Source organism: Aulostomus chinensis, chromosome 6 (assembly GCF_037954235.1).
Source record: "Aulostomus chinensis isolate RoL2024-O1b breed Wild chromosome 6, RoL_Achi_v1.0, whole genome shotgun sequence".
In the NCBI taxonomy this organism is placed as follows: Eukaryota; Metazoa; Chordata; class Actinopteri; order Syngnathiformes; family Aulostomidae; genus Aulostomus; species Aulostomus chinensis.
This window is the reverse complement of record NC_141325.1, coordinates 9,930,705-9,945,821: the sequence shown is the minus strand read 5'-3', so window position 1 is coordinate 9,945,821 and position 15,117 is coordinate 9,930,705. Positions and strand designations below refer to the sequence as shown.

The following is a 15,117-nucleotide window of genomic DNA, read 5'->3' as shown; positions in this document are numbered from 1 at the left end:
TTTCAACTGTAATGTTTCATAATCAGCCTGGATCATCATTCTTTTCTTTCTAAATTAAAAAAAAATGGACTCATATTTCAAACTTTGATTGCTTTTATTGTTTCAGTGCTACAAAGCTCATGATGTAAGGGACTGAAACCCCCTCGTGTCTCATGGTAAAATGCAGTGGAATTAGCACATGACACGTCTCGCATGGCAATACAGTGATGACTGCCACATATAGGCTATATACTGTAGGTACAACACTGAATAAACATGAGCGTGTACATTAAATTCCTGTATTGACTCCTTTCATCAGAGGCCACAATATTCTTTTTTACACTGTCCTCAAAGACACAGCAAAGAGACTCTCCCTGAATTAGTCTGTTTGTTGTCGTTGTTGTTGTTGTTGTTGTTGTTTTTGCTGTTCCATACAGTCAGTGAACATTACCTGCTGTCAGTTATATATGTCAGAAGTGAGCACAAACGTTTTCACTATGGATGATTTACGGCCTGTGAAATTTGCATCTTATAATCTTCTTGAAAGCACTTTGGAAGTCTTTGTTGAAGTAGGCATATATGATGGGGTTGAGGAGAGAGTTGGAGTAGCCCAGCCAGTTTATCACTGCGCCCAGCCACTCAGGCATGTAGCAGCTCTCTGCACAGAAAGGCAACACCAATGCCACGATGAAAAAGGGAAGCCAGCAGAAGATGAAAGTTCCCATAATGATCCCAAGTGTTTTCACCGTTTTACGTTCCCTGGCCAGCGCAATCTTCCTCTTTGCCCCGGAATTCTTTTCATTCATGTTCTCGTAGCCATGCGAGGACTGTGGAGTGTTTGGTAGAGGCAGATGCGTCTTTGAATTACTGATAACTTCTATAATCTCCAGTGACTCGCCTTCTTCTCCGTGCTTCACTGCGCCGTTTACGCACGGAGAGCTGGGTTTTGACTCGTCGCAGCGCTTCCAACATCTGCCTCCGAGCTCCCCGTTGGTTTTCTTGTGGAAGATCGCCGGAGACACAGTCATGCACTTATCGGACACTTTTGCTGTCTCTGCTTTTTTAACCGTCTTCCGAATTCGAAACCTAGCAGCCTTGAATATTCGCCCATACAGTACCAGCATGAGGATTAGAGGGATGTAGAATGCCCCAAAAGTGGAGTAGATGGTGTAGCCCGGGTCCTGGCTGATGATGCAGGCGTCGGGGTTCGCCCTGTCTTCAGCGCTTCTCCAGCCTAACATAGGCGGGATAGAGATGGAGAAACCAACTAGCCAAGTCACGCTAATCAAGAGCGCAGCTCTCCTTGGCGTCCGTTTATTTACATAGTCAATGGGGTCTGTTATAGCCCAGTACCTGTCCAGGGCTATTGCGCACAGATGCAGGATGGATGATGTGCAACACAGTACATCCAGGGAGATGAATAAATCACAGATCTCCTGCCCCAGAGTCCATTTGTTCAAAACCTGATAGAGGGCTGCCATTGGCAGAACCAGTACCGACACCATGAGGTCTGTCACGGCCAGAGACCCGATCAGATAGTTAGCCACATTCTGGAGAGATCTCTCCAGGGCGATGGCTGCCACGACGCACGCATTGCCAAATATGGAGAAGAGGATGAGGGCCCCCAGGAGCAGAGAGGTGATTACCTGGTAACTCAGCTTCAGATCTGGGAGAGACCCAGACCCTGTACCATTCTCACCCCCGTCCCAGTCGGTAACCACGTCTACCCCGGCAGGATAACCACTGGTGGCATTGCTGTCGTTGCTGCTGGCTGCTGCTGTATAATCCATAATTTGAGCAAACTCAGAAAGAAACTTTTCCAAAACCGTGGGGGGACACGCAGCTGGGCAGATAAGCAGGACACAGTCAGTCCCTCAGACTGCTGCTGCTGCTGCGCGTCTTACCAGGGTCCATCGGAGTTACCGAGCTCGTGCCGTCGCTCTTAGGACGCATGACGCAGACGTGTTTGTGTGTGTCTGTGTGTCAGAGGGGTTGTGTGTGTTGTATTTCGCGAGTCTTGACAGCCGATTGCGTTCACTGGTACCGCGAATCATCTGAGCTTGGTGACGAGGTGAATTCATTTATACCAGCAGCTTTGGGTACGTCAGACTGCGAGGAGGTCGCCCTGGAGTTTAGTGCCTCTGCTCTCCTTGTTGCTCCGTTTTTCACTGCAGACAGCCGACGACGATGCGAGCTCTCGTTTCTCTCTCTCTTTCTTTCTTTTACTCTTTAGTGAGTACAGAATTCTGTGGCCACTTTCGGTTTACAAATCTGAGGGTAAGTGTCAGACAGAACTACAAACGGATTCATTAGAAAAGTCGGCGGGTTTCTGAAAATGGATATATTGACTGAACATTTGTTGATTTAAAACAGATTGTATGACATTAACAAAGGAGAAAGTATACAGACAGAGTGTTGGAAGACGCAACATTGCATATTGAGCCAAACTGGAGAGGAAGGAGAGTAACCAGAGCGAACGGTAGTTTCAGGACCAGGGACAGCGCCGTTAATCCAGAAAGGACAGCTGCTGCCATCTGCTGTCCTCAGCCGGCATTGCATCCACTAATGCTCTTCTAAGTACCAGGCTTACGAGCCAGGCGCTTCACTTGGTAGGGTAATGCCAGTGTTTAGGGGTCTAATAGAAATACGTCATATTTTTAAAAGTCGGGATGGTTAATGCTTTCTTTCTTCTTTTTTTTTTTTAAAAGGAAAGGCAAATATAAAAAGGATATGGAACAAATTTAGATAGTTTTTGAAAGAACTGCAATTTCAAACCTTCAAACTGGGAACAATAAGGCTGGGTAAATCATGCACTTCTCAATTTGAAAGTACAAAATGAGATGTGCAACAAAAACGAAAATAAAAACATAAGCTTTTCTCTTCTCATTTTTCCAAGGAGGTGTTCATTTGTTCATTTATCATTTCGGCATAGGACATGCAGCTTTTGCATATCAGTGGTGTTGATATCACGTGCTGTTACATTCATGTTTTAATGGACTGACATTTTTGAGTTCATTCTTTTGTCCATGTAATTGAACAGTGTCACCTGTCAAAGACAAATACAGCAGCAGCTGCTGAGGAGAGCAATGCTGCATTCAGGTTCCATAGAAAACTGCAGAATCTCTCTGTACCTTTTTAGTTTGTGGTTCAGTAAAGCCACAACTATTTCATCAAAAAAAATCAAGCATGTGGTTAAGAGACGTGAATCATGACACTGTTTTTACTGAAAGCAAATATTACTGTCTTTCCATTGGGGGATATTTGTTGACTCTGGACCGAGAGTCTCATGATGGCAGAGGTGGTGGAGGAATTCAGGATCATTTGCCAGTCAGTTTGACACCCTGGGGGAATACTGGATGTCCATCAGTCTCAGAGAATCCTGGAGGAAACTAAACTTCATCTCAAGAGTCCCTGGACTGATGACTTGGTGAATTTTTCACCTCCTCCTGATAATTAGTCACAGTCTCAAGGGGTGATGGGCTCCCCAACCAAATGATTTCACCCACCAGATGAGAAGATATAGAGTTGAATCTTTTCTCATGTGGTGTCCCAGCCCCTTAACCAGCGGCAGAGGCACCTGGTGTTGTCACACAATTCAGTTGGCTGTTTTTATCCCAAGGGACAGGCAAGAACAGCATACAAAACTCAATATAAGGCTTAAATTATTTTTAATGGGAGATTATATCACATATTGTTCATAGCTGCCAAAACAAAACATGGTAAAGATGTGTTTTGGTTTGCAGAAGATTTTGCTTGGGAACACTTAAAACGTCCTGCGTCTTTCCTTGTCATGGTTACAAAGACAAAATGTTTGTACACACAGAAATGTGCAACTTGTGTGTCTTTGACCCATCTACTGATAGACTCTGTTGCTATAAACAAATGTCATCACATTTGCAAGGGTCGTAATTATTACAGCCACCAGAGGGCAGATGTCACGATAGAGGGCATCTACTCCCTGTGCAGGGTACTGTGATGGAAATGACCTGTTCAGTAGTGTGACAGCTGAGCGGCAGAGAGCAAGAGCTCAGGTGTGACTGAAGTAGCACTGCTGTCCTTGATAGCCCTCGTCTTTTTTGGGACTTTTATGACCTGCTGCTACTCTTCCTGCCAAAGCGCTCTTCCACACTGCCATCAGACATTTGAAGAATGACTTGGCAGACGGTTTCTCTACTGGCAGAATCAGTGGACTGAAGTTCCCTGACAGCCTCAATGCTGGACATAAGTGTCTTGATAGGCTCATCAATCAGCTGTGCAACAAGCGTTTTGCTGCCTCGGTGATGGCTGTGGTGGTGGAGAAAGATTACTTAAGGAAGGAAGTGTCAGTAAGTAAAGTTTATTGTTTGGCAGCAAGTTCAGAAAGTGCTGCAGAAGAATGAAATTAATCATTAAAATGCAACAAATATCAGAGAAATTAAAACAGGACACAGTGATACAAAGGTGAAGCGCGTCACACATGCGCTCAGGAACCCATACAAGGCAATAGATGTGAAAATAAAAACATGAAAATGCAGAGGATAATATTGTCTGACATGAGTCATCCTGCTGGACTTTATCAAACGTTTAAAGACAGCTCAGGGTTGACTTGGAACGTGGAAAAAAAAATTGCTGGAATCAAATCAAGATGCTATAAAAGCATGAATGATCATCTCGAGACCTTGACCTTACAACAGACCAGTGTCCATTTATTAAATGAAGGAAATATGTAACACTTTAATAGTCTGACCAAATATAAAAAAGGTTTTTATGATTATATCAAACAACTGAGGATAGGGACTCTATATTGGGAATTCGACGATTGTGCAAAACAGACAAACCAGATTTAACAGGCTCCAAAGAGCAATGATACGAGACACCTTCAAATTTGCCAGTAAAATAACCTAAGAGAAGTAAATATAAAGTGAATATTATTGGACCTGATACAGAACCATGAGGCACACCACTGGGAAATCCCACATTTTTTCTCTAACTTTAACATGAATTAAAATATTAGCCACACTATTAATTCAATACAGTTCAATTACACCACAAATCACAGTTTCAAAAATGAACAATGAAATAAATCAACACGTGAATCAAGGAAAGCGATGCCTTCAAACACTTAAACCATTTAAATCTTGAGACCTTATCCTAACTCAACATTTAATAAAGTTAAACTCTGTTGGGACTGCTATAATAAAGAAGCCTGTCCATACGAAGTGCCATCCTGACATTTTTCGTCAAATAGTTTCTGACATGCACTGGAAATGATGATGCAAAGATGATGCAAAGCAACAAACAAAGAAACAAAGAAAAACATTAAAGAAAAGACAATTTAGAGGAATGGTGTTCTCTATCATAGCTACATGCACACATCCACTGACCCTGCCCTCTTTTGCCTCTCCAAACCCGAAAGGGCGGAAAGCTGACACTGCGATTGTAGATATGAGGGGAAAAAATGTTGCTCTGGTTTTTTCACCTTATTTTTGTGTGTTCAGTGGTTGCATAGCAATGTGTTTTCTACACACAGGACAATAGTGAGGCCATGAATAGTGCATCTATTGTAAGGGGGCTCACCAGGGGGACTTTTTCTTTGTCAATAGTGTGGAATGTCCCAGGGGGCTCACAGGGGCTGCACTGCTCACCTCCTCTACACTGGAACAGTCCCTGAAACTGAAAATTAGCTTAAACCCATAGATCCAGAAGAAGTGGGAGGCAGAGAGGGAATGATGATAAGGGAAAGAGCAGGTTAGCTGGTTGAAGCTACATCAGGGGCTTGAACGCGCCATCATGAGCTCCCATTTGGGGGCCAGTGGTGTATATAGCTCAAATAAATCCGTAGACAATGGAAGTGAGGATACGTGTGGAGAGAACAGTAACCACGACACTGACACTCTGCAATTTAGGGCGGGAAGGCCTTGGCGGAGGAGTGCAAATCTAGTTGGCGAGGGAAGATCAAGCAGTGTGGACCAGTTGGTGAGACCTGCCCTTCCAGGAAGGAAATCCCACAAAAAGGCCATCAGCGAGGACAACAGCCGACGATGGACAGAGGGAAATCAAGACAGAGAAGAAGAAAGACAGACTGCTGAACAAGCAGGGGGACAGGAGGATGGCAGAGAAAGAGGAAAACAAAGGCACAGAAGGGCCGCCAGAAATGACACACATGGAGATGGAGCCGAGGACAGACAGAGAAGAGACAGCACAGAAAGTTTATCTGGCACTAATTCTGACATCCAGACAAATGGTATTATGGAAGATACAGAGGGATCAAACAACTTGCAAAGAGGACAGCTGTGTCTTAGAACTTCCAGTCTTGGCTGCTCCAGGATCAATAACACCACTTCAAACCCTCAGCTCCCACTGCAACCAATGAGGTCTGTGTCTCCTGCTCTCCCCCAACCCTCCATCCGAACCAGGCCCACACCTTTATCACCTCAGAGACTTTCATCTCGGATATCTGTTATGGACCTACAAAATCCAGCTACTTCATTCAGAGAGCTTGATCCATTCTGGGTAGAGGTGAGGACAGGTGCCGGGATTGGCTGGTCATCACAAATCCATCCCACTGTGACACATGTCCGTAGCTCAGAGGTGGGAGAGGACGAAGAGGAAGAGGAGGAAGAGGATGGGGAGGAAGAGGCGGAGGGTGAGGAAGGGCGCAGTGGCGTGATGGAAGTGATGAGTCAAACCTTAACCCCAGCTGTGGTGCTGCCTTCTGTTCATTTTGGAGAGAGGAGGATGACAAAAAGAGAGAGGAACAGGATTAAGTGTCTGAGGAGGAGGCAAAGGAGGAAGGAGAGGTGGAGACAAAGTCAACTGCAAGAGAGCAGACAGGTGAATGACATTATTTCCTCAGCATTCATTACAGCTGCGGGCCATGGGCTTAACTATGGGCGTTCACTGAGCAGTATTTATTGGTTTACATCAGCAGGATAGTGAATACAGTAAAGCCAAAAGTATAGTAATACTGACTGTTAGAGAACAAGTTCAACACAGTAAACTCCAACATTCTATATCCTGAGATGTAAAGACAATATCAACCTTGAATTAGCTTCCTGATAAATTGATTTATATTGAAAGAAAGAAATCTGACACAAAACTGAAAAAGAAAAGTCACGTGTTTGATAGAATCCAGCGTTGATATCTCAAAAGTGTCCGCTGTATTTATGTCGGCCATTTTTATGACCGTCCCATGCGTGTTTGACTGTGTTGCTCATTTCATCCAGACTGACTCTCGACAGCCGTATCAGCACCCAGCTCATCTCAATAGCCATTGTCAGTGCAGTTTAAAGTGGGGTTACATCTGAATTAGTTGCATGATGAGGCTTGCGTGGAGAGCCCTTCAAAACCAGCCAGACAAAAGAGCAGATTCGAGTTTGATTGGCTACGACGGATCTCCTGTCATGTTGGTGGATTAAAATCATTCTTGCTGCTGACAGCTGAATAGAATTAGTAGCTTTGTAACTGATAACATCCATGTTCTGATTCCCTTCTGTTGGATATATGCCTCCTTTATAGTTATGTTCTGTTGAGGGTGGCTTGTTAATATTGTACCCGGAACATTCATATCATGTCGGGCCCAAATGATCTTGTTCGTGTTGTTTTGTTTGTGCGGAAGAGTGTAAATGACATTTGCCACCTTGATAGAAATACCTAAGGAGGATTTCGCACCTACATCAACATTCCCTCCCTCATAGTTACCATGAGTGTAATCAAGGAAGGGCCAAGAAAGGAATAGATTTTCCGCATGCAGGTCTTGTCTCTCTTCAGAGCAAGGCGTGAGATAAGATCATGCTATTTGATATGGAGCTGGTGCCAGGAAGTTGTTGATGGAGATTCAACATGCTCAGCTCTCTCCAAAGGTCACAATACCACCACTAACACATCTTAAGCTACCCATTAACACAATGTGTCCTGCTGTTTTGAAGCCGTGTACAAAGCATGCATGTAAAGTAATGCTGTCATGTACGCCGCAGAGTTTGACACCTGTCTCCGTAGACATCTTGCCTAGCTTTTTTTACCTTTCTGGAGATTAACAGTTTCAGGGAATACGCTCCAGCTGCACGCTTAACACAAAACAACACATAGCATCCCAACACAACATCTGGTCATTTCCAAGTGTGGTTCGCCGTGAATGTTAAGCACAGTGGCAGTTCTCCTAATGCAAGCACGTATCATTTTAGGATTTAAAAAAAAGTGTCGATTTGACTTATGAAACAATTTTCTTCACTGCCCCACTGGGAGGGTTCGTTGCAGTTAAGCAAACTAGCAGCATCTCTTTAATGCACATGGAGAGGAAAGAATGATAAATAATTGTTTGTCCGGCTCAGAAAAATAATGGGCATTGAGTGCATCTCCCAAAAAGTTGGCATGTTCCTTCAAAGTTGCACAGCATATTCAGGACAGCCTCTGGTCACAAAGCCTGGTTTCCAATCTGGATATAACTTCCGTAATTAGCTCCTGAATTGCCCCTGATTGAACTGAAACCATCTGGATTTGCTGTCTTGTTTTGTGAAAACAACAGTTTTAGACCATTTGCTAGAACTCTATTTGTATAATGCCCCACTTATGCAACTGAACACTGGCCAAAGGTCAACTCGGATGCTGTTGTCATCCATTTTCCCACAAGAAGCAGCTTAATTGTTGAATTGTGGAGTTATTTATTCTCTGTTGTGTTGTTACGCAATTGTCGAGGTGGGATTTTTTAGCTGCTAATGATAATGATTGTTTTCTAAATGTGGCATCTTTTTAAAAAAAAATTCACTCATTTGTTTTACAGGTTTTTTTTTGCGATTTAATTGTGTTGATTTAAGTTATGTGTACATTTGAGGATAAAACAGATTCAAAGCTAGCTTGTTACACTCCATGTTGCCAGGAGAGAGCTTCAGTTACCAGAATTGCATTGCCGTTGTGCATTCTGTGCTTGCTCTTCTGTGTTAATGACACACCTTGGGAGGCAGGGGTGGTTCTACAGGGAAGTCCCTGGAGCTCATCCTGGGTGAGAAGGTGGTAATTACTCCACAAGCACCCCCAGGCTCTTTCAGAACTGGAGCTTCAGGCATCAATCCCTGAGGGTGTTTCAACACAGGTCTGAGGAATCACTTTTATTTATATAGCACCAAATCCTGACGGAAGTTATCTCAGGGCGAAGTGTGGGATACTGTTGTCACCACAAGTTTTGGTACATCCTCCCATATGAGTTGGAATTTGGAAGAAGGGAAGTTAGTTGACAGTTTGGTGCGGAGGATCCTGTGTGGAGATGTGAGGAATTCCAGCAGAGGTAACGTGGTAAAGGATATAAACTAGATTGAAAATACCACGGGATTAACCCTCTGGAGCAAAATGTTCCTACATCGCAGAATAGTGCATGCATGAGTCATACGATAAAAAAAGAAAAAAAATTACCACGTCTCTTGAATATTCTACCTGGAGAGATGAAACACTTGGTCTGTGAGATATGAGGACGATGTTTAGATGGAGACCAGACTTGAATTCTTTTTCTCTAACAAATAGTATTTATGCCTCACAGCAGCATGTGAGACAATATAACAGGTGGGCGTTTCACTCCACTGAACTCACACCTGACACCCTCACATCCCAACACATATTATGCCGTGCAGGTGGGTGTCAAATACATCTCAAAAGGGTACAAAAGAAGGTATTTATATGCATTCCTAGCTGGTGCAGTTGCACATTGTACTGATTATAAATATATATATATATATATATATATATATATATATATATATATATGTTTCAAAACCTTGTCTGTGAAAGGTGAAGACTCTTTTTAATCTTTCTGTCTGAGAAGCTGGATCCATGTGGGGATTCATGGTTCTAGATGTAAGAGATCAGATTGTGAGTGTTCATTTATATCTTTTAAAATAAAGGTTCATAGACGCAACACACAACATACATAAAAAGACAAGACAATCTTTACTGTCCTGTTCCTGGGAGAGTAGTCACTCATGAGGGATTAACAAAGAGTTGCAATATTAAAGCTTCAAAACAAATTAATTTCCAATCAGTTAATCATTTTAGTCTTTTTTCAAGCTAAAATGTAAAACATTTCTTGGTTCCAGGTTGTAAACATAAGATTTGATGTGTTTTGTGACATGAGGAACTTCCAGAAATGTTGATGAACATTTCTCAAAATCGTTTTATTACGTGGCTGTTAACTCGCTGACTTAAACCACATTTGCAAGCAAGGTCAAATGATCTGACTGGTCTAGAGGTTTATTCCGCTGCCAGCATGGATGCTGACGTACCATTATGTGTCTCTCCTGCGTTCCCTCAGAGTTCAACGGGGAACCTGTCCAGCAGCAGCAGCAGCAGCGAGGACGACGAGGATGTCAACGTGGGAGACAAAGAAGGTTACATCTGCGCTGTGTGTTTGGATGTTTACTTCAGCCCCTACATGTGTCAACCCTGCAACCACATCTTCTGTGAACCCTGCCTGAGGACACTGGCTAAGAACAACCCCACCAACACCCCCTGCCCCCTCTGCAGAACAGTTATCACGCATGTCTTCTTTCAGAAGGGTGAGCTAATGGGCAGGGGATCACTTACTGTACAATACACACATTTTCAAAGGCTGAATCACCTGGACTTAAATCTCCACTCAGTATCCAGACTGAATTGCAGGAGATGGATGAGAAACGCTTTGCTTTGATTTAAAACGCTTGCTTTTCAGAGTAAAATCAACAATGTGTATTTCTTGAAACATGTGGACTTTTATTGCTGTCGGTTGTAACATCAACACTGAGCGGCTGCTGTTTTTTTTCAGAGGGCCCAGCTGCAGATGTCCAATAGGGAGCAGGGTAGACCTTTAGTTACGCTCTGACCAGATGAGTCACTCTGGCCGTGAAATCAAACACAACCTCAACACTTTTATTCAGTGGCCTTTTTGTTGTTGTTGTTGTTGATGGAAATAACAGTTTTACTGTGGATTTCCTTTACTTTTCCATGGAGGTATTGAGAACAGATGTTTAAGGCTGAGTACCAGCGTACGTAAGCCTAACCTTGTGAAGCCTTGACACAAACTTGTCACACATCCAGCATGATACAATATAATGATATATTCTGAAGTGGTGTGATCACTTCACACTGATTACACAGGACATAGTTAGATTTGGGGGGAGAAAAAAAATGTATGAATAAGTGATGAAGTTCGATGACTCACATTGGCCTACTTCTAAATGTATGTTGGAGAAAATGAGCAGCAGGGACGCTGCTGTGGCCATAAAAAGGCAGAATGGTCCGCGCTTATGAGGACTGAAGACGCACTAAGGGCTCTTGTCGGTGATTAGGTGACGAAGATTGTGGATTAGGTTCTTGTGTTGATGAGCAAAGCCAAGGTCACATGGAAACAGCGGCGGGAGGAGAAAATGGAGAGTCTGGTGATGCTTCATCTGGGGGATTTATATCAAACATATCCAGGCCTCTGAGAGATGAAGGTGTCACTTAAAATTGTGCAATTTAAAAAAAAAAAAATTTATATTAATTTTATGTGTGTCTCACAGAGCTAAACCAAACAGCAAGGACATTCTTCCCAAAGGAATACATGTCACGAAAACAGAATTTCCAGAAAGCAAGTTGTGCCAAATGGCCCCTCCCAAGTTGCAGGAAGCTGTTCCGAATCTTTGGAGGTAAGTAATTAATTCCCCCATGCATAGATGGAAGGATCAAGAGAAGAAAAGAAAGAAAAGAAGAAAGAAAAATGGTCTGTTGTTCAACATTAAATGTACCATAAAGTATTTAAAGGGCAGCTCTTTCCTCAGTCATGTGTTTCCTGCTTAAATACATGAATAGCCGGAGGGGATTTGTTGGGTATTGTATTGTTCACACGGCGGCCTAATGGGGCAACTACATTTTTCCACATTTCAACATTTTAAAAAAAATCAAATCTTGTCTTCATAGTTTGACTTTTCAAAAGAAAATGGCATTGCTGTCGTCCGTGGCTTCACAGACGTTTGCAGGGGATGTTGAGTATCAAAACCAAAGTGTTTGCACCGTATGCAAATAAGATCTGTCCAGCAAAGCACAACGGACTTGAAACACAGATCAAATGATCAGATATGAATGAAGATTTTGGTTCCGTATCACCCATTTCTCGTCCTAATGTTTTCAGATGCATACTTTAGTGCAGGCCTCCTGTTTAGCTGCAACCCAGGCATCACAGCCTTCAGTGGTCCAGCATGAGGTTGAAGCCTGCCCCCTCCATGACTCCTAGAAGAATGATGGAACAACACAAACATCAGTTAGCGCCGTGTTCTTTAGATTTAGGATCGTCCCCCATACTATCCACAATGCTTACACAGAATTAAAACATCCCACGTTTCCCACAAACCTCAGCAGGGCAACTTGAACCCGTGGAACATGGAACATACAGAACACAGCATATATCAGGTTGGAACAGAACTTTGTCCAAAAAGCCCTCACGGAGCGATAGGAAACACACACAATGCTCTAACTGCAGCAGAAGATAGATAAGGAATATAATGGTTTAGACATGCCATCTGTCATCCACTCAGGCTTCCAGAGGCAGTCCAGCCCCATCGCTCGACGTCAGTTCCCCCACGGAGGAGGGTACCATTTGGATGCTCTGGACTTTGAGGACGATTCGCGAGGGTGGCACTTTGACATGGACATGGTCATCATCTACATCTACTCAGTCAACTGGGTCATTGGATTCTTCATATTCTGCTTCCTCTGTTACCTCTTCTTCCCCTCGTTTTGACAGTGCAAAGACGGAGCCGAGAAGAAGAGGGGAGATAAGATGAGACGTATGTGGAGGGGGGGAAGCAGGTTGAATGTAGAGACAAGGAGTGAAGCAGGTGGGGGAGAACAACAGTATGTTGTTTCTCATTAATAAATGATTCAAATGGGGAGATGTTTGGCCATCCAGTGCTCTCTGTCTCCACATGCTGCACATGACAGTTGCACAACATGTCTTGTTCCTGTGTAGGGTGAGTAAATATAACAGGTCCTCCATCGTAAGGCTTTTGCTTTAAGAGCAGAATACAGACAAGTTTTTTTTCATCAACATCATCACCTGGGCAACGCTGTTGTAGCATTTAATGCTTTCACTGACAACAAACGTTACAGAATCTGATTATCTAATGAGAAATTTGGAAATTGCAACCACATCAACTGTGTTTACTGGCCCAGAACTCCAAGACAACAAGTGACATCACTGGAAAACAAGAGGTGATGTTTGTTATTACTTTGAGGCTTTACTTAAAGCTCCTCTCTGGCTTTGGACTGAAATAATTTCCATTGATGAAACAAAACCACAATAAATCTAAATTTAGGCGATGGAGTATTTTTCTGTTAATGCATCATTAAATGAAGCAGATAAAGCATTTGCTGTTTGGTTTGGATTGGACGATGTTCTGGAACTTCCATTTTCCCAGTTACTGCAACATTCTTCATCTTGAAAATTCACAGATTTGTGAACTGTGTGAATAACGACAGGACACTTGTTTGCTTTTGTCCCTTAATTTTTGATTTTTTATATTTTACTTGAGTTATTTATTAATTTGTTATATTGTTTTTTTTGTTTGGATGTGTTGTTTGGACTGTGCGTTATTGCAAATAAAGTTCAGAAATGAAAACATAAGCCTACATAGGTCTTTGGGCATTAATTTCACATTCAGGTTTAAACTTTGACAAATTTCAGGGAAAAATATGCAACTGGAATATTTCAGCACAATCTTTTGTATTTGTTGTGACCAAAAATGATCCAGTTTTAGTTTCCTTTCCTGCTTCAAGCAGATCGGAACAGTAAAACTTTACAATAACGACTGTAATGAGGTCATTTATAAGCCGTTTGTTGAGGATGATCTCGTATTCAACAAACCCGCTATCTGTCTTGATGGCCTGTTTATTTCAGTTATCTGCAAGTCAGTTTATATAGTTCTGTATTCTAGAACATTTTGGAGTAAAAGCCATTGTAGACGGATGGAGTGGTGCAGAGCGCCCCTCTATAAGAGACCAACATCATGACCAAACATAAAACTACACCACAAGTGTCCAGCTTTATCTCTGTAACTTTCACGGTGTGTGTGTGTGTGTGTGTGTGTGTGTGTATCTGGCACTGGGCTACTTGTTAAAGGTTTGTCTTATATTATGTAAACCTAATGAACCCCCCCCCCCCCCCCCCCCACTTTCTACTTGTTTTAGACATCAGAGGAACTTTGTAAGACTGATTTGGGGGGGAATTTTAGACACACTTTTTTGCCAGTTAATTCCACATGAAGAGAAACGTGCAAGATTTCGTACACGTGCCACTAACCGTATGTCACCATTAGGCTATAAATAAAACACTTCCAATCAAAATACAATGGGTTGTATCGTCATACATAAATATGCCGCAGTGACAGTGAACAGAAGCTCAGCTATGCGGGCGCGCATTATTTCCTCACAGCAACCGAAGCTCTGTTCAACTTCTGGGAGGAGGCAAAAAAATAAAAAGTGGAGAGCAACCCGAATTCACCCGCTGAGGAGCTCCTGCAGCTCAGGGCGGGGGTCTAACTTGGTGGGCTATTAGTATTCCTGTCCTTTGGGTGCGCAGCGTTGCCAGCAGAGTCGCGTCAGGCCTGCACCAACTGCTCGTCTTGTGCTGCTTTTCCAAGGTTAGAGACAGGCCCGATCGAGTCTCTGGAAACACTAGAAGAAGCCGAAGAAGGAATTAAGTTGATTGAATTTAACCCATTTTCACCGACAACGAGGTTTTAAGAGTCTGCGGGCCTGCGAAACTATCAGCGAGGACGTTGTCGGCGTCATTTCGTCTCCAGGCTATAAGAAGGTTTTGCGGCTGAGAGGGGAAAAAAATCGTTTGCTCTCCGTCGTCTTATTGGTGCTTAATGGAAACGCGCAATCATAAAAAATGGTTGCATTTGGAGAATATCCGTGAATGCGATCGCTTCTTTCCAACCTCGGCGCGTCAGAGAAGACACCTCAGCTAGCTGGACTCCGCTTTGGGTGTGAAGTCTTCACTGTGCGCCGTGTGCTGCTGGAGTGAAGGTGACTTGCGCCCCGTCGCAGTCGAGGCAATGCGGAGAGCAGTCGCAGGCGCTCATCCGGTACTTTTCCTGCACTCTCGTCTGGGAAGATATTTGCTCCCTCTCGCACTCTAGAGGGAGGACCGTGAGAGAT

General features: G+C 43.2%; 2 protein-coding genes across 2 annotated transcripts; one reads left to right on the top strand and one right to left on the bottom strand.

The window, feature by feature from the left end:
* Window positions 1–75: 75 nt before the first annotated feature.
* On the bottom strand, window positions 76–2,098 carry htr1aa (5-hydroxytryptamine (serotonin) receptor 1A a). The gene has a single exon (XM_086206368.1). The coding sequence runs from the start codon at window positions 1,767–1,769 to the stop codon at window positions 486–488; it is 1,284 nt and encodes a 427-aa protein (XP_086062494.1). The 5' UTR covers window positions 1,770–2,098; the 3' UTR covers window positions 76–485.
* Window positions 2,099–4,716: 2,618 nt separating this feature from the next.
* On the top strand, window positions 4,717–13,858 carry rnf180a (ring finger protein 180a). The gene is made up of 4 exons (XM_086206367.1): window positions 4,717–6,792; window positions 10,256–10,499; window positions 11,481–11,606; window positions 12,492–13,858. Exons 1-4 carry the CDS (start codon window positions 5,749–5,751, stop codon window positions 12,695–12,697), a joined length of 1,620 nt encoding a protein of 539 aa, XP_086062493.1. The 5' UTR covers window positions 4,717–5,748; the 3' UTR covers window positions 12,698–13,858.
* The last annotated feature ends 1,259 nt before the right edge of the window (window positions 13,859–15,117 follow it).